General features: G+C 51.3%; 2 protein-coding genes across 3 annotated transcripts in view; one reads left to right on the plus strand and one right to left on the minus strand.

Moving 5' to 3' along the window:
* Positions 1 to 6,097, plus strand: part of PPL (periplakin) — a 29,182-nt gene extending 23,085 nt beyond the window's left edge. The window contains exons 19-22 of the mRNA XM_058815661.1: positions 65 to 148; positions 680 to 796; positions 1,420 to 1,512; positions 2,551 to 6,097. Of these exons, the coding sequence (XP_058671644.1) occupies positions 65 to 148; positions 680 to 796; positions 1,420 to 1,512; positions 2,551 to 5,235 (2,979 nt within the window). The 3' untranslated portion in view covers positions 5,236 to 6,097. The remainder of the gene's footprint in view (positions 1 to 64; positions 149 to 679; positions 797 to 1,419; positions 1,513 to 2,550) is intronic.
* Positions 6,098 to 6,808: 711 nt separating this feature from the next.
* Positions 6,809 to 18,428, minus strand: part of UBN1 (ubinuclein 1) — a 28,620-nt gene continuing 17,000 nt past the window's right edge. The window contains exons 12-17 of one of the 2 annotated variants that reach the window (XM_058815860.1): positions 16,660 to 16,710; positions 15,557 to 15,599; positions 14,036 to 15,259; positions 12,415 to 12,667; positions 12,040 to 12,129; positions 6,809 to 9,157 (exon numbers count right to left, since the gene is read on the minus strand). In XM_058815860.1, coding sequence (XP_058671843.1) covers positions 9,105 to 9,157; positions 12,040 to 12,129; positions 12,415 to 12,667; positions 14,036 to 15,259; positions 15,557 to 15,599; positions 16,660 to 16,710 — 1,714 coding nt within the window. In that variant the 3' untranslated portion in view covers positions 6,809 to 9,104. The remainder of the gene's footprint in view (positions 9,158 to 12,039; positions 12,130 to 12,414; positions 12,668 to 14,035; positions 15,260 to 15,556; positions 15,600 to 16,659; positions 16,711 to 18,428) is intronic. The other variant, XM_058815861.1, reaches the window with a different exon arrangement.

Raw genomic sequence — 18,428 nt, forward strand, 5'->3', positions numbered from 1 at the left:
CAAAAAGGCTGAGGGATGCATTTGGATGTTGTGTTGTCTCTGACCTGTATCTCCATGCACCCAGGCACTGCTCAATGACATTGCAAGCAAGGAACAGGAGGTGCAGAAGGTCTCTGCCACAGCTCAGCAGTACCAGCAGGCAGTGAAGGTAAGGACTGAAATTCTGCCTGTGAGAGAACAGAGAAACAGAGTATTTGGGTTAGGAGAGACCTTAAAGCCCATCTCATTCCATCCCCTGCCATGGGCAGGGACACCTCCTACTGTCCCAGGTTGCTCCAACCTGGCCTTGGGCACTGCCAGGGATCCAGGAGCAGCCACAGCTTCTCTGGGCAACCTGTGCCAGGACAAATTCCTTCCCAATATCCCATCCAGCCCTGCCCTCTGGCAGTGGAAGCCATTCCCTGTGTCCTGTCCCTCCATCCCTTGTCCCCAGTCCCTCTCCAGCTCTCCTGGAGCCCCTTCAGGCCCTGCAAGGGGCTCTGAGCTCTCCCTGAACCCTTCTCCAGGTGAACACCCTCAGCTCTCCCAGCCTGGCCCCAGAGCAGAGGGTGGGGTTTTGTGGCCTTCCTAAAAAACAGATCAAGGGGTGAAGTTGTTAAAGCCAGGGCAGCTTAGGAGGAGCCTGTGTGTGAAGGGGATGCAGCAGTTTCACATTTCTCCTGGGAATGTCTTTGCACAGGACTACGAGCTGGAGGCTGAGAAGCTGAGATCCATCCTGGACCTGGAGAACGGCCGCAATGGCTACACCAGCAAGAAGCCCAGGCTGCAGTCCCCAGCTGCCAAAGTGAAGGAGGAGGTGAGCAAGGGCTGGCCAGAGCAGAGCCAAAGCAGAGGGCAGCTCACAGGACCACGGAGGGTTTGCAAACACCTACATTTATTGTGGGGACCTTGGTTCCACAGGGAACCACAGGGAATCAGGAGGAAGGGATTTTTCATCTTTTTTTTGAACTGGGCTGGCCACAATGAGGGAGGGAAAATGCTGGATTTAACACTTTTGGAAGGGAAAAAGGAGGAGAAAAGCTAAAAACCTGGAAGTTTTTCTCTTCTCTAGACTTTCAGAGAGATTTCACTACCAAAGATAGAAATACTTACAGTGAGATGAGACCACAAGCTACTCACACTCATGCAGAATCTGTTTGCTACCTGCTTCAAACCTATCCTGCCTAGAGAGGCAGGCAAAAGTGTCCACCTGGTTCTTCCTCAGCTTCCTCACCTGGTTCTTACTGCACCTGTTTTTGCTTATCTTGAGTAGAAAAATCACAGCATGACCATGAGTGTGTCTGTGCTTGAGAATCCCTCTCCCCCCAAAACTCAGCAGTTCACTGCTGTAGGTTTTTAGAGGAGCACCCAGAGCTTCCAGTTCAGAACCTGTTTTTTCTGGCCTTCTCAAGCTCTTCCCAACACATTTTTGCTCTGCAGGAAGCTGTTCTGGCAGCCAAATACACAGAAGTGAACGCTGTGAACAAGCAGAGGCTGCAGAACCTGGAGTTTGCCCAGAGCCTCCTGCGGCAGGTGAGTGATCACAGGAGCAAGGGGATGCTGAGGGGACACACCTGCAGGACCCAGGGACACCTGTGAATGGCACATGTGGGGCTCTGCCAATACAGGCTGGACTGGGAACAACTCTATCTGGTGTCTTGTCCCCCTAAATCATTAATCAACAGACACTTAAACCAGACAGACCAACCCCCAGTCCCATTGCCAACTCATCCTAGGAAGCTACATATAGTTTTCAACACTCTTTTTGCCATTCTGTGACAGAATTAGTGTCCCTGGTGGCTCAGAGCTTTGTTCTGACATTGCAGAAAGGATTTCTGAGGCTGGGAACCTGCAGAGGTCCATTTGCAAATGCTCTCTGCTCAGGGTTTGCCACAGATCTGCTCCCTCCTGCTGCTTTGTTGGAGGCACTGATCTCCTGGGCTGGGTCAGGAATGGCCAGCAGGACCAGGGCAGTGATTGTCCCTCTGTGCTGGCCTTGCTGAGGTACCTGGAGTTCTGTGTCCATTTCTGGGCCCCTCATGAAAAGAAGGACATGGGATCACTGGAATGTGTCCAGGGAAGGGAACAGAGCTGGGAAGGGGCTGGAGCAGCAGGAGGGGCTGAGGGAGCTGGGAAGGGGCTCAGCCTGGAGCAAAGGAGGCTCAGGGGGGACCTTGTGGCTCTGCACAGCTCCTGACAGGAGGGGACAGCCGGGGGGGTCGGGCTGTGCTCCCAGGGAACAGGGACAGAAGGAGAGGAAACGGCCTTGAGTGCCAGGGGAAGGTCAGGTTAAACATCAGGAGAAATTCTTCACTGAAAGGGTGGTCAGGCCTTGGAAAGGGCTGCCCAGGGAGTGGTGGATCTGTTCCACCATTCTTGGAGGTGTCCAAGGACTGCACATGACACTCCATGCTCTGGGCTGGGTGGCAAGGTCGGGATTGGTCACAGGTTGGACTTGATGGAGTTTTTTTCCAACCTAAATGATTCCATGATTCTGTGATGATAAGCACCAAAAGTGTGACTAACTGGATTTTTTGCACCAATTTTTTTTTATCCTTTTGCCAACAACAGCAGCCAGATATTCAGGTGACACAAGACTTTGCCCAGACCAGAAAGTCTGTAAGGCCTGTGGAAGAAGTCTGGAAGTTGAAGAAAGAGCTTGAGGATGAGACTCAGCGTCGGCAGCAGCTCGAGGCAGAGATTGAAGCCATTCAGAACAACATTGTCCACCTGCAAAACCAGAAGCCCCAAGAAACTGTGGTGAAGAAAGAACTGGTGAAGAAGGTGCCTGACCCCCAGCTGGAGGAGAGTTTCCACAGACTGCAGCAAAACCTGGCAGAGGAACAGCGCAAGAACCAGGCGCTCCAGGACGAGCTGGAGGCTCTGAAAATCCGGTTGCGAGTCCTGGAGCACGAGAAGAGGGAAGGAGGGCAGGAATATATAGTGAAAGAGGTGCTGAGGATTGAACAAGATAAGGCCCAAGCTGCTGAAATCCTGAAGCTCAAAGAGGAACTGGAAGAGCTCAGGAGGCAGGAAGGAACCAGGGAGAGTGAAGTCATCCTCTTACGCCAGCAAATTGCTGTGCTGTCCAGCGAGAAGAACAAAGAGCAGGAGAAGGTGACAGAGAAGGAGGTGCTGAAGCTGCAGAATGATCCCCAGCTGGAGATGGAATTCCGGATGTTGCAGGAGACCAAGGAGAGGGAGAGCGCCCTTCGGCAGAAGCATGAGGAAGAGCTCAGCTTCCTCCAGGAAAAGCTCAAACGTCTGGAGAAGGAACGGGCCATCGCCGAGGGCAAAATCACCGTCAAGGAGGTGCTGAAGGTGGAGAAGGATTTGGCCATTGAGAGGGAGGTGAACGAGCTCCGGCGCCAGTATGAAGATGAGAAGTCCAAGGGTCGTTCCAACGAGCGGGAAAAGGCTGAGCTGCTCAGGAAGATCCAGCTGCTGGAGGAGGAGAACTCCAAGGTGGTTGTGCAGGAGAAGGTGCGTGAGATTGTGCGCCCGGACCCCAAGGCTGAGAATGAAGTTGCCAACCTTCGCCTGGAGCTGGTAGAGCAGGAGAGGAGGTACCGTGGTGGGGATGAACAGCTGAAGAGCTGCCAGAACGAGCTGGCTGCTCTGAAGAACAGAGGGCCTCTGGTAGAAGTCAAAGAAGTAATTAAGGAGGTCATTAAGTACAAGAATGATCCAGAAACTGAAAAGGAGCTACAGCGACTCCGGGAGGAAATCATAGAGAGGACCGGAGCTATCGAAAGAGCTGACCTGGAGATCTACCAGCTGAAACAAGAGATACAAGCTTTGAAAGACACCAAACCCCAAGTGCAAATGAAGGAAGTTGTTCAAGAAATCCTCCAGTTTCGGGAAGACCCCAAGACTAGAGAGGAGGTAGAGTCGCTGCGAGTGCAGCTGGCAGACGAACAAATGAAGCACATTGACCTGGAGAGGGAACGGCTTCTCCAAGAAGAAAAAGTAAGACTGAAGGAGGAAGAACTTTCCCAGGTGAAGGAGAAGGTGGTCCAGCAGGAAGTAGTGAAGTATGAGCAGGATCCTGCCTTGAAAGCCGAGGTGAACTCCTTCTCGCAGAGCATCGAGAGCGAACTGAAGCAGATCGACGGGCTCCGTGAGGAGCTGCGCAGGCTGCAGAGGAGACGCTCCGAGCTGGAGCGGCAGCTGGAGGAGCTGGAGAAGGAGAGACAGGCCCGCAGGGAGGCCGAGCTGGAGGTGCAGAGGCTCAGGATCCGGCTGAACGAGCTGGAAGAACAGGAACGAGAAACGACAGAACGAGTGACTGTGAAACAGAAAGTGATCCTTCAGCAAGATCCCCAGCAGGAGAAGGAGCACTCCCTCCTCAAGCTGGAGTTAGAAGAAGAGAAGCACCGCAGGCAAGTCCTGCAAACCGAGCTAGAAGCCCTCAGAAAGAAGCTCCTTTCTTTGGAGAAGATGGAGGTTAAGGAGAAAGTGGTCTTTTCAGAGAGTGTCCAAGTGGACAAAGGAGACACGGAGTATGAGATTCAAAAGCTGAAGAGCAACCTGGAGGAAGAAAGTAGGCGCAAGAGGGAGCTGGATGCAGATATCAACCGCCTGGAAACCAGGCTGTCCGAGGTGGAATTCAACAACTCCAAGTCATCAAAGGAACTAGACTTGTTAAGGGAGGAAAACCACAAGCTCCACCTCGAGAAACAGAACCTACTGATGGAAACAAGGAGACTGCAGTCAGAGATTGAACTCACTGCAACAGAAGCTCAGGATCTGAGAAACATGACCCACGTGGACAGTGGAATAAACCTGGACTCCAGGTTCCAAGCTTTGGAAAGAGAGTTAGAGGATCTGAAGCAGTTGTCCAGAGAAAAAGATGCAGAAATCGAGCAACTTCAGAATCGCCTGAAGACAGTGGCTATCAAGAGGGAGCAACGAGAGAACCACCTCAGGCGCTCCATCGTGGTCATTGACCCCGACACCGGGAAAGAGATGTCTCCAGAGGAAGCTCACGTGTTTGGCCTCATTGAATGGAGCCTGTTTGTCAAACTGAAGAGCCAGGAATGTGACTGGGAGGAGATCTCAATAAAGGGTCCCAACGGGGAATCGTCTGTGATCCTGGACAGGAAGTCTGGCAGGGAGTTCTCCATCGAGGATGCCCTGAAGAGCGGGAGGCTCACGGCGGCCCAGTACGACAGTTACCTCAACAAGGAGATGTCCATCCAGGAGCTGGCAGTCTTGGTGTCCGGAAGCAACTACACAGCGCTCGCTCCACTCTAGAAACTTCACTTCAAGAGCAGCCAGTGAGAGCTGCAGCACCTTGCAGACACCCAGATCACTGCAAAGCCTCGCCCTCCTTCGCCTCTTCCAAACCGCTACAGCCTCTGCCCCGGCCATGCTACGCAGCCACTCCGCTTGTTGTCACACACTGCAGAAACACCACCCGTAGTGGAAAACATCTGCCAACCTCCTGAAACCCCTCTTCCTCCCTGCCTACCAGAAAATAAGAGAAAGCCTTAGGACAGTGAAGTGCCTCAAGTCCAAAAGACTCAGTAGAACCTGCAGTTTCCTCAACTCCTACTCACATAGTCGTGCACGAAGCCGTGTCAGGAGAGAGACTGAAGGTCCAGGTGACTCTGAGGTGACCAGCAGGAGCTGGTTACAATCAGCTGCATGGTGATAAGCCAGATAGTCCCACTGGGGACAACTGACTCAATGATGGGCTCATCCTCTGAGAAAACCAGCTCTGTGGAAACCAAGGTTTCAGCCCAGAATCACCACGCCAAGACTCACCCACCACCATTTGTTCACCTCTGTGCCTGTGCTGCTGGGGAAGAATGAAGGTGTACTTTGATGGCACCAGCCACTGATCCAGGAGGAGCATTCACATCACCCCAGAGGTCAAGGAAAAGGACATGAAGAGATGGCAGAACCACCAGACACAAGGGGTTGTGCACAGCATGCAAGGGAATCCAATGCAGAGGGCCTCCCACAGGCAGCTCCTTCACTCGTGGTTAAAAGCTGTTAGTGCTGGTGTTTTCCTGGATGGAGTTACATGCAGCTACATGTTTCATTTATTTGTGTAAGGGAATGGGGAATAGAGGGGAATTCTATTTATAGTACAAAATAAAAATGCAGTGGTTCCAATCAGAAGGTGTTTGTTTTTCATTAATTATGGCAGCATCCTGATCTTTGGGTGTACAAGAAGGTGCCATTAAGGAGTCAGAATTAAAACACTAAGATATTAATTTTAGCTGTTGGCTCTTTTCCAAGGGGAAATTGCTGGAGCAGCATTGAAGCTGGGACTAATGAGCAGCATTAGATGGGAGTGAAGTGCACTAAAGAATGGGACTGACTGCAGGAGAACAGTGGATTTCACTGGGATGGTACCTTTGAGAACCCATTCACTTCCTTTTGCCCCAATTTCAGCTAATACCCACACCCTGGGGAGCTCTGATGTCCACAAAAGCATCATAAGCATTCCCTGCTTAACCCTCTTGGCTCTGGGGATTAACTCCACTATTTTACCTTTGTGACTGAAGGGATCAGGGAGGATCTCACTGGCCCTGCAGGGTCTGAGCCCCACATGTCCTTTCCAGCAGAGGCCAACTTCAACCATTAGGAACAGAGGGAATGAGAAGAAACATTCCTACCCCTGCAACAGCTGTAACACAGCTGCCATTCACTCACCACATAGGAGGCTTTAAAACAGTCAATAATTCATTACTCACTCGAGACACAGATGAGCATCCAAGCTGCAACAGAAATTCTTGGGAACAAAGGGAACTAGAAGTAAGGAGATGGGGAAAAAAAGCGTTTTGGAAAGTTTGAAACAATTTATTGAGTTGTTCTGTACAAGATTAACATTTTTTCATACCACCCCCACCATCTTCAGCAAGACAGTGCCAACACACACATAAAAAAAAATAGAATAGTAAACTGCAGCTCTTACAGCCAAAAGGAACTGCCATCCCCAGGTAGGTGCCGTGGGAGCCTATCCCTCCCCATGCCATCCTGGAAGCGCTGCAAGTTGCCTCCCCAAGGCAGAGGTGCCAGCCTGGCTCCCCATCAGCTGCTCTGCGTGGGCCTGCCTTGCTGCCACTCTGCTCCACACCACTCACTCACTCATTATAGCATGTAAAGAAAAAATATCCCACAGAATTTCCACCACATAAACGTTTCCCTGAGGCAAGAGGCTTCGCTAAATTCCTAGAAGGAGGGATTCTGCACACGGGGGCTTCCCAGCAGAAGCATTCAAGTGAAAGCAAAGAGAGGGAGGAGAACCAGTACCTCAGGTCACTCACTGAGAGCCCCTGTCCTGCCAGGAGTCCCAAGCTTTCAGCTCCCAGGGGAAGGTGAAGGTGCCAAGCACCCCTCAGGATGAGGCCTTCAACAGGAACCACACGACATCCACTGCTCAGAGTCTAACAAGAAATGCTGTGCTTCCTTTGACCCACACCAGTTCTGTCTTTGGCTCTTCTGCTACAACCTAGGTATTTTCTGTAAACAGACTTGAAATCTGAGCTGTGTCCATTAATTTGAAATACAATCAACTCGCTGATCTCGGGCAGTTATGTATCAGCTCAAATTGAAAACAGTCATTCTCAGATCTTAACAAAAACCAGAGGAAACTAAAGCAGACATTTGCTGGCATCCTGGGCTCAGCATCCTTCCCCAAAGCTCAAGGAGGAAGCTGCAAGCCTTTCCTTGGAATACCAGTAAATTCTACATGGATCAGCACTACCCCTGCACAACTGGGACGTGGCTGGGAGGGCCTGAGAGAAGACAGACTGGGCAGAGCAGGAAACCAAACTTCAGAAAGCTCAGGTGGAGCCTCAGCCTGCCCTTAGCCTGAAAGGGGGTGCACAGGGGAAGTATTTAGCTCTGAAGTTAAAAAATGAACAAGAGAAGACACCCCCAGACTGTAGATGGTCCCTGTTCCTGCAGCTGTGCTGAGCACATGATCTTGGTGCAGGCACCACTGAGGTGTTTTTCTCTGGAATTCATTGGACAGGTTGTGACCTTGGCTCATCTCACTCATTCCCTCTGCCCACCAAATTGATCCTAACTCACAACCCTAGGAAAGAATGGCTTTAGGGGAGGGCCTGGGACCCGCCTGCACAGACTGGGATGGGAACTGGTGCTCCTGCTGGATTTGGGACTGTGCTCAGTCACCAGGTCACCACTCAAGTCCAGACAGTGCAGCTTTTTTTTTTTTCTTCTGATGTGCAACCATAAAAAGCTCTATTAAATAAACCAGAATACATTTTAAATACAGAATGATTAAAAAAGGGTTGAGGAGCACACAAAATAGGGCTGAAATGTGTGTCACTAGTCCATTCTTGCTCCACCATAAAAGGCACTGGAATTATGTCTTCCCATCCATGTGACATGCTAAGAGGTGTCCCATTCAATCCAATGCATTCGATGGCAATGAGGATAAAACTGAGCAGGAAAAAAGCATCCCTTTGGAGGGAAAAAAATCCAAAAACTCAAAAGAAGTAGAATTCTAAAAGTCAATGACTGCATCTAAAAATGTCTTTAGTCTCTAGAGAGTCTTCCTTCTCCTCCAGAGGGGAACATCAGGTGGTTCCTCACATTCACCACACAGGAAATATTAAATCCTCCAATGAAGTGTAGTTTTATAGTACAATTGGAAAGTTCCTCAAATGTCTTCAAGAAAGCACTGGCAGTGCTAGAATTATCCAAGTAAATCCAAAGCAGAAGAAAGAAGCACCTTTCATACCCTCCACAGGGAGACCAAGGAGGTAACTGGACTTGGAGGTACTTGGCAGCTACAGACACAGGAGGGTGGGAATCCACTGCAGGACCAGCCCAGCCTCCCTGTGAGTTCCAGCTCCTGCCAGTGCCAGGGAATGCAGGAAGGGCAGCAGCAATAAACAGTGCTACAAAAGGCTCCTCTCATCAGGGCATGGCTCCAGGTGGCCCCAGGTGTGGGGCTCAGCTCTGAAAGCCTCTGAGCAGACGCCCCAATGAGTTCCTTGTTGCAGTTCAGTCTCTCCAGTTGTCATAAAAAAAAAGAAATAGGAAAAAAAAAGAAATCAAAAGACACAGCTGGTATCCAAAGTCCATGAGCTGTTCCTCTGGGTTTTATCCTATGGGTGCTGGAGCTCCCCTCCTTGCAGGCGTCACAACTTGCGCTGCTGTGCATTGGACCCTTTGCCGTGAAGCTGAGAAGCATCTGAAAGAAAATAAAACAGCTGGGAAAGGGCTCAGCACCCCCAAAGGGCAGCTGGGACAGCCAGGCCTCTGCACAGAGTTTGGAAAGACCTACTCCTCCTTCCCAGCACCAAGGGATGCAGAAGAGGATGTGCTTGGAGACATCTCTGCACTGGGAGCAGCCTCTGAGGAAGGGACAAAGGAAGCACTGAGGGTCCCCTGTGGGCTCCCAGCAGAAGCCCCAGGCACAATTCCAGCTGCCAGGGAGCTCCTTAGCCTGGGCCCTTCTCTAAATCCCCCCTGCCACATCTCCCCCTCCAGGAATCCCAAAACACATGCTGGGGTTGCCTTGCCCCTAAGGTGGTTGGAAGTAACCTGTTGAACACTTTTGCTGTTGTAATCACAGAATCACTGAGGTTGGAAAAGACCTCAAAGGGCAAGGAGACCAACCTGTGACCCAACCCCAGCCTGTCCCCAGCCCAGAGCACTGAGTGCCATGTCCAGGCCTTCCTTGGACACCTCCAGGGATGGGGACTCCAAACCTTCCTGGACAGCCCCTGACAATGCCTGACCACCATTTCCATATAGAAACTCCTCCTGATGTCCCACCTAAACTTTCCCCATCTCCTCTTGTCCTGTCACTGGTTGTGTGGGAGAAGAGGCCAACCCCTCACCTAGAAACCCCTTTTAGATAGGGCTTTAAGTGCTTTATTGGTTATTTTTTTGAACTATTTAATTAGGTGCTTTTTAGAATTAGAAGGCTTTAGGTGCCCACTGATAGCAACAGGATCCATAGGAATCTCACCACTGATGAAACAGAAAGGAATGGATGTGGAGGACAAGAGAAAATGCACTGAAGAGAGAAAAAGGAAGTTTAAGGAAGCAAAAGTTTTCCAGGAGCAATCAAAACCACTTCAGACTGTGAAGGACAAATGGGAGCACTGAGACGTGCAGCCAAGCAGCAGTGGCACCCAGCAGTGCAGCAGCAGCTTCTCCTCCAGGCCAAGAACAGCTCCTCTGCATGCAAGAGCTCAGCCCAGCACATCCCATCTCCACATTCCCAGCACAAGGAACCTCCACCAGCAACAGAAGCACCAACCACACACATGCAAGCACTGGATGCTCTTTGCTCAGAGGCTCTTGGATGTACATGGATATAAAAGCACTTTTATTTAAGGCATCAACATTCCCTTGCACTTGCAGCAACCTCCCAGGCAGCTCCAGTGCTCAGACACAGCAATGCAGCTGCGGGCAGGTGTTGGCACAGCCAAACACAGCTGGTGCCACAAAACACAGGAATTCATTTTAAGCTTATGGGAGTCACTTAAATATCTGCTGTGTTCTCCTCCAAAACACCAGAACTGGGACTGATCCAAGAGATGGCAGCACCAGGCTCCATCCCCAATCTTTAAGTGAAAACACCAAGTGAGAAAGGAGGTCCTTGCTGAGCTGGATCCATGGTCAATTCTCCTTCACTTATTCCCAGTGGTCTTCTGGCCCTGCATCCTGCTGAAGAATTCATCAAAAAATTCTTCTGTTATAAGCCCTCTGAACAACAGTGATCACTCTGAACTCCTTGAACTAAAGGGACAAAGAGATGCTCCTCAGTGACATGGAATAAACTCCACAAGCCATGTGCTATCTTTGATCTCATTCCAGAAGTGTGATTTACAAACAGGAAGGAAGGTTCTGTCCCACCAGTGATCACTGCCAGGACCTTCTTCATCTCTACCACACCAGCATGGCACAACCCACATCAAACTTAATCAGAGGAAGCAAACCAAACCAACTCTTTGCATTTTCCTGAGTGCACAACACACTCTTCCTTCTCCAGCCAACAAGCACCGTGCTCAGCACTCAAGGGCTTTTATTCCATGACTGCTCCAGGAGGCTACACCATGCACACACCACAGGGCCAGGCTAGCACCCCTAAATCAGGCTCACTTAGCCCAGGAAGACCATCCCAGCAGGAGCAGGTACTAAGATAATGGCACTGAACTGCACCAAAGTGCTAAAGAACATGTCTAAGAAAGCAGAAATGGGAATTATCAGGGGACTAAGCAGCTCCCTGGAGCAGGTAAGAATGATCTGCTGGCGCTGAATTTCAATTTTCCTTACTTCTCTCCTTTAGAAAACTCCTGTTTTATGCATCACTTCTGCAGGCATCAAACTGGGGCAGGAACAGGCTTAACTGCCAAATCCTCACGTTGTGAGCAGCAAGAGGAGCAATCTGCATTTACACTACAAGCTTGTTGTGAAGGAGATGCTGGCAATTAACTCAGTCACAGACACAAGACAGTCTGGTCTGACACATTTTATGTAGGCCACCAGGAACAAAACTCCCCAGAGCTGGAATATTCATTCCAGGCACAGCTTTCATCCTGGCAGGATAATTCAGAGTATCTGCAGGAACCAACACTTGCTGTAAGCACTGAGGATTCATTCCAGAAACCACAGAATCCCAGGATGGTTTGATTGGAAGGGACCTTAAAGCCCATCTTATTCCACCCCCTGCCATGGGCAGGGACAACTTCCACTATCCCAGGCTGCTCCAAGCCCTGCCCAGCCTGGCCTTGGGCACTGCCAGGGATCCAGGGGCAGCCACAGCTGCTCTGGGCACCCTGTGCCAGGGCCTGCCCACCCTCACAAGGAAGAATTTCTTCCTTACCATGGAATGGTTTGGGTTGGAAGGGACCCTAAAGCCCATCCTGTTCCACCCCCTGCCATGTTCCACCACCTTCCACCAGAGCAGGTTTCCCCCAGCCCCTCACTGTGTACCTCAGAGAGGCATTAGAGACAAGCACAGAGCTGGAAAACATGGAAACCCCTTTGGCTGCAGCCCTGGATCTGCTGAAATAGAGGGAGACTCACGAGGCAGAAGGACAAACACATCTGAGAAGTTACCTGGCAAACTCTGTGGTAAGTGAGTGGCCAGGGCAGAGTGTGGGAGTGGCGCTGCGTGGTGGGGGCTGGAGTGCAAACCAGCCAGAAGACCTAGAGAGAAAAACAAAGAGAGGACAGGGAAAAAGGAACAAATACACATCCAAGACAGAATGAGCAGAGGAGCTGCAGCAGTTAGCAGAGGTCGGGTTCCAGTTATTGGCACTTCTGGGTGAGCTCTAGGGATGTTCTCCAAACTGCTGGAGATACAAAAGCAGGGAGCACAGCACGAAGCAACAGCCAGAGAGATGGGCTGGTGTGCAATGGGGCAGCCCAGCAGAGCACTGGTGGTCTAGGTGACAGCACAGGTGACACACAGGTGACCAGCAGGATACTCACTGTGCCCGAGGCCGTGGTGGAAAGTTCCTGGAGCAGGTCCTGTAACTATTGCATCCTTGGAAACTCCTGCTTTGGGGGAGGAGTCGGAACTGAAGGAGATGACATGGAGAGGGAAAGAATGAATAGGAGAGATAATACCTAACGAGGTGGAGCTCAGGGCAGCTGGCAGCTTTGGGTTGTTGGACTTGTAGGATGGAGCCAGTACACTTAAGGAGGAAGAGCTTGTTAGCAGCACAGCTCCACTAGTTCCTTTCTGCAAAGCAATGGAAAAGGTCAGTCAGGAGAGGGAGAATCAAGGCACAGCATCATTCAGACTTACAGATCTGCAAAACATGGAATGCTCGAGAATTCCCCCTTGGAAAAAGCACCCTCCCAGCAAGAGATGCCAACACTTGAGGCCATCTGCAGATGGACATTGGCAAGCCAGCTCTTCTGAATGTGGCCACACTGGATTTGCCTCCATGACTCCCTTGCTGGGAATTGTGCCTCCATGAGGCAGAGGAAAAGTTTCCACACTGCCTGTGAGTTCCAGGGCTTGCTTCCCACTCACTTATGGCAGCACACACTGCTGACAACTCCAGGCACTGAGGTCTGACACCCAAGGCACCCCAGGAGGTTATTCAGCACCTCATTCATGGAGACAGGCACCACTGGGGACTGCTGCCAGCTCTCTAGCTCAGGAACAGACAAGCTGTATCAGCTGAGCAGTTCATGCTTTCCATTTAAACACACTCCTTGTATTTCCCAGCTCTTTCCACGGGGCACACAGGAAGGCAGGCATGAGCAGCCAACAACAAATGAATACAACATTAGGAACTATTATTTTTTGCTATAGATAAAAATGAACCCCCTTATACAATTAAGTAATAAAATATTGTAGTAACACAAGTCTGTACCGACAACCCAGAGGTCCTTCCTGAAATGTTCTATCCCAACAAATATTGGGAAAATTTCTCCATGGAAGGGGTGGTCAGGCACTGGCACAGCTGCCCAGGGAAGGGGTGGAGTCACCACATCTGGGAGGATTTAAAAGCCATGTGGATGTGACACTTGGGGACATGGCTCAGAAGTGGCCTTGGCAGTGATGGGGGAGTGGTTGGACTCATGATCTTAGAGGGCTTTTCCAACCTGAATGATTCCATGGTTCTATAACCACAGGTTATTTATACTGGTTATGGGCCAGTTATGACAAAAATGGCAATAATACTAAAATGACTTGGAACAATTTAAAGAAGGCTAAGTTTGTAGATCTAATTAATAATGCATTCATCATTATACTTTTAGTTTATGCAATGAATTTTATCTCTTGTGATAAATTACCTTACTGCACTTTCTCTTAATCCAAATGGGAGCCCTACTGTCCCCATAACTCACAGGGCCAGGGCAGGACCATGACACAGCCTGGGCAGTAACTGCCCTTTGGAAGGCAGCACAGTATTTATTCAGCTCAGTGGTTGTTTAGGCTGAAAGTGAAAGCTGGAATTCTGGAGGGCAAGCCCAGGGCAAAGGCCACAACTTTCTAGTCTAAAGCAGCTGAAATCCAGAGAGTCATTCCAGATTTAGCTTCTGAAGTGCCCCCTTCAGGGCAGCAGTGACTGCCAGCCCAGCAGGGCCCCCTTACCGGCACAGAGGTAGAGGCTGCGGTGCTGCTGACCACAGCTGGCTTTAGGGACGAGGTCAGCAGCTTGGCCACGCCCTGGGTGCCTCCGCTGGAATCCCCGTTGGAGCCCCCAGGAGGTGCCACCAGGGTCAGCTTCTGGGCCACGGGAGGTTTCTTCACCGAGGAGCCCGAGGCCGGGCGGCCCGAGGCCGAGCCCGGGGACGGGGCCGCAACACCGGGGAGCAAAGTCCCAGAGGAGCTGCCCTGGTTGGCAGGAGCTCCAGAGGAGCTGCTGGAAGAAGCCCCGTGCTTGGAGAGGGAGCCAGCGACAAAAGGGGATTTGTAAGATTGTCCTGAAGAGCCGGAGCCGCTCGAGTGCTTCCCGGTGTAGCTGAGAGAGGAGGAGGACAAGCCTTGGCTCTTGTGGGAGCTGCTGGAGTTCTGGGTGCTGCCTGGGGACGCGGAGGAATGGAAGCTCTGAGCTTTGGTTGATGACTTGACCTGCTGGAGGAGGGAGCGCGGGGGCAGGGGGGTGGAGGATTTGGGATTCTGCAGTTTGACAAAGGGAGCTGGGGAGGTGAAGGGTTTCTGGAGCTGAGCGCCAGGGTGGAACACCTTCACCTGAGCGCCCGGCACCGGCGCCGAGGCCGGCGGCCCGTGGCCTGGCCTGACCAGGCTGTGGTGCTTCTGTTTGGCCTGGTGGGCATCAGGAAGGATTTTGCTGGGGGAGGCTTGGCAGGAATGTTCTTTGTAATTAGAGTTCTCTGTCTTCTTGTCTTGAGAAGACTGGCCCAACGCCAGGGCCTGCTCAGCTAGGAAGTTTAGAGGAGACTGGAGGGAACCAGAGGATGATGAAAGGGAAGGGTTCGGCTTTGGAAATGTCCTCTTCTCCTCTGAGGATGCAAGAGCTGGGATCTTCTCTGGTGGAGCTTTTGGAGCTGCAGGAAGAGTAAAGTCAGGGCTCCCTGCTGCCCTGCTGTTGAGCACAGCCAGTTCCTTGGACACGGCTTCCAGGGAGGAGGTGGGGTTGTGAATCAAGTCCTCATCCAAGGAATCATCCTTGAAGGTGGCAGGAGCAGCAGTGCTGCTGGCAGCCTGGGCTGTCCCAAGGGACAAGAGCTCCCTGGTTTGGGCACTGATGCCCAGGGCTCCTCCCTGGGGCTCTGAGGACATGGCCAAGGTGCTGCTCGAGTGCAGGGAAGGGACAGACACCGACAGCTTCTTGTCTGGCTTGCAGGAAGAGTCCTGGAACATCACAGGAGAAGGCACAGTCAGAAGAGAGATAGGGTTTACTGCTGAAAAGGGAAGGAAGGTTCACAATCTGGGGATAAAAGGCAGGACACGCATATTCTGTGCCCATGAGCTCCCACTTCCCTCCCAGCTGCCACCGCCATCAATTTTAGCTGCTGCTCCAGTTGATTTTTCCAAGCAGAGCAGAGCCATTTCACAGGAGCTGATACAAAGCTCAGACACAGGGTTCAGGGTGGCAGTCACTTGCCATTTGGCACACATCAACCATGAGAACCAGAAAACAGAACTCACCTTCACTTTCACCTTGGTAGGAGCTATGACTTTCTTCTTCGCCCTGTTTGGAGGAAGACAAGAGAAACATGGCTGAGTGACTGCCCCAGGGAAGGAGCCAGCCAGGGAGCACTCCTGGGCCCTGCTGGTGATGATCCACTGTGTCTTTGCAGGGAACGGAGGCAGCATCTCAGGTTGCTAGGATTCAAAAGCACATGACATTTGGTTGCTGCTCTTGGAAGCCCCAACTCCCACCAGGGAGTGGAGCAGAGCCTTGGAATGGCAGCAGAGCAGTGAAACACCCACACACACATCTGCACCAGCTGCAGGACCCCACTGCTGCCCTCCTACAGCAAGGCCCAGAGAGAAACTGGCACAGAGACTGTTCTGCAGAAGTTACATCCTTCTTTTGGCTTCCCAGAAGAAGCAAAAGATGCAAAAGCATCTGCCAAACTCCCAGAGAATAGATTTGGTCAGATGCAATCCCTGGTACAAGACACCCCTGAGCTGCTGGGTGTGTGGCTGGGGGAAGGATGACTCCACACCCTACTCCACTTCCCCTCACTCACCAGTGCCAAGAACAGGACAGTCTGCCAACTGACACCAGCCTAAATCCACATCCTCATCTGTTATCAACCACCAGCAAGATCCATGAGACCCTTTGGATTAAAGCCCCTGCCCAGGTGGATTCTGATGGCTCTTGGTGAGCCTGCTGCACCCACCTCCACCAGTGTGAGCTCATGGTGCCCCTCCTTGAACCAGGCAGCAAGAGAGAGGGAATGCAGAACCCAGCAAGTACCAACAGAACAGGCTGCAGAAATCACACTCCACCTGACCTCCCTGAGCCTCCCAGGCCCAGCACAGAGCCCTCACTCCAGGCTGTAGAACCAGAGCCAACCTGGCTTTAAAGCTGTTATTGTTGAGCTTGCTGAAGGCTAAAGCACCTGAGGGAAGTGTTGGGAGATGTCACACACAAACAGCTGCTGTCCCTAGACCTCCCCAAAGGAAGCAGCACTGATCTATGAGGGGGGAGCCAAGCAAGCTCAGGTGCTCCTGCAGGATCCCCCAGGCCCCAGGGATGGAGATGAGCAGTTGTCACTCCAGAGGAAGGCTGTGATACTCACAGGACTGATGTGAGGTGTCCGTGCACACGCCTGCTCTCCTTAAACAGTGTCCTAAGAAGGGAAGAGAGCAATGAGAAGTGATATCCAGCAAGACCCAGTAGAGCAGCTGGGATCACTGGAGACAGAGCTGCACAGCACAGCAGGGGACTTGGCGAGACTGAAACCACAGAGAGCAAACCAATATTCAGCCCTTTGCCAGGAGGATCATCCTGAGCTGCCCCACACAGTTCTCTTGCTTGTAGGCACTGCAAAGGCCATTGTGGCAGTGGCTGGACAATGCCTAAGGAAAGAGCTCAGCCAGCTTAAAAAGCCAACTGGAGGGGCAGGATCATCACTCAGGGCCTTCCTGCTGCCAGAGATCATCCAAGAGCTCTTCAGCCTCCAGGGAGAAAGTTCCCTTCCCGTGCCTCTCAGCCAGCAATGAAGGAGAGAAGGGTCTGTGCTGCCTTTGTCCCCAGCCTGGAGCTGAGGTGACTCTGTACCACAACCCTTGCTGGAAGGACTGACTGAGCACAGCCATAGACTGAGCCTCATCCAAAGCCTGCACTACTGAGGGTAAAGCAGAGTCTCCCCCAAACACTCTCTGACCCAAACCAGCTGCCACTCAGCTGCCCTCCTACATGGCAGGGAGGAGCAACAAACATTCCTTCAGTACTGGCACATGGAATGGGATTCCTGGCTGGTATTAACAGACTTTTAATTTTTCCCCTTTATTTTTTATCTTAAAAAGCAAGCTTATGTTACCTTAACATTCTGTTAATCATCTCTTAGTGCTCATGGAGGAAACAGACTCATGGCAGGGCCTCTCTAACTCATCCATGAAATTGCTGCTCTACCTTCAAGTTCCTCTCACAGATGAACTTCTGTGACCATGATGACAGCGAATCAAGCTGACTTATCCATGGAATTGTTACAGTTTTCCTAGAGCCACCAATCCCTCCCCATGGCTGTCACTCTACCTTCTGTCTTTAAACCACCAAGTCAGAGAATATCTTGAGTTGGATGGGACCCAGAAAGATCAAGTCCAACTCCAAGTCCCAGCAGGAGAAACCATTGTCTTTCAGCCATTGGAAAGCAACCAGGAAATCCAGTTTTACTGAGGTATTACTTACTGTACTTAATTCCACTGGAAGTGCCTCCTACACTGAGTCTTTGTGAACACCTGAATGCCCAAGAACAGTTTCACCATCAAACTTGAAGATTTTAATTACAAGAAAAGTTTTTAAATCTTGGCAAGCTGAGACCCTCAGGCTGGGTATATCTTCATTAACTAAGCAGGAATCTTCTCCCACCTCCTCATGCCACCTTTCAGCTCCTGCACCACCACACCACAACCATGCTGAGCACTGAGCTTCCTGTGCACATGCACCAAACAGCCCTCATGGACTTCTCCAAGTGCATCTCTGATGTCACTCATTCTTACTGCTCTCAGGAGCTGCTACCTACATCTTCCTTCACCCTCCAACACCCAGAAAGCAAACTCAGCAGAGAACTCAGCAGAGAAGTCAGCACTGCCCAGCTGGTGAAATGCAAAGAGACAGATCATGGAACAGCTTGGGTTGGAAGGAACCTTAAAGATTCCAAAGTAAGACTGCAGAGTTGTCCTTGCTTTGAAAGTACTGAGCAAAACAAAGCAGGCCAGAAGGTGGTGACAGCCCCAGCAGAGGGACTGTGCCATTTGTGTGGCTCTCTGCCACTGCCAGCTCAGGGCAGGGATGATGGAGAGTGGGAAAGAGCAGGAAACAGCAGCGAGGGTGCAGAAACCACAC

The sequence above is a fragment of the Ammospiza caudacuta genome, chromosome 17 (genome assembly GCF_027887145.1).
Source record: "Ammospiza caudacuta isolate bAmmCau1 chromosome 17, bAmmCau1.pri, whole genome shotgun sequence".
NCBI classification, from domain to species: domain Eukaryota; kingdom Metazoa; phylum Chordata; class Aves; order Passeriformes; family Passerellidae; genus Ammospiza; species Ammospiza caudacuta.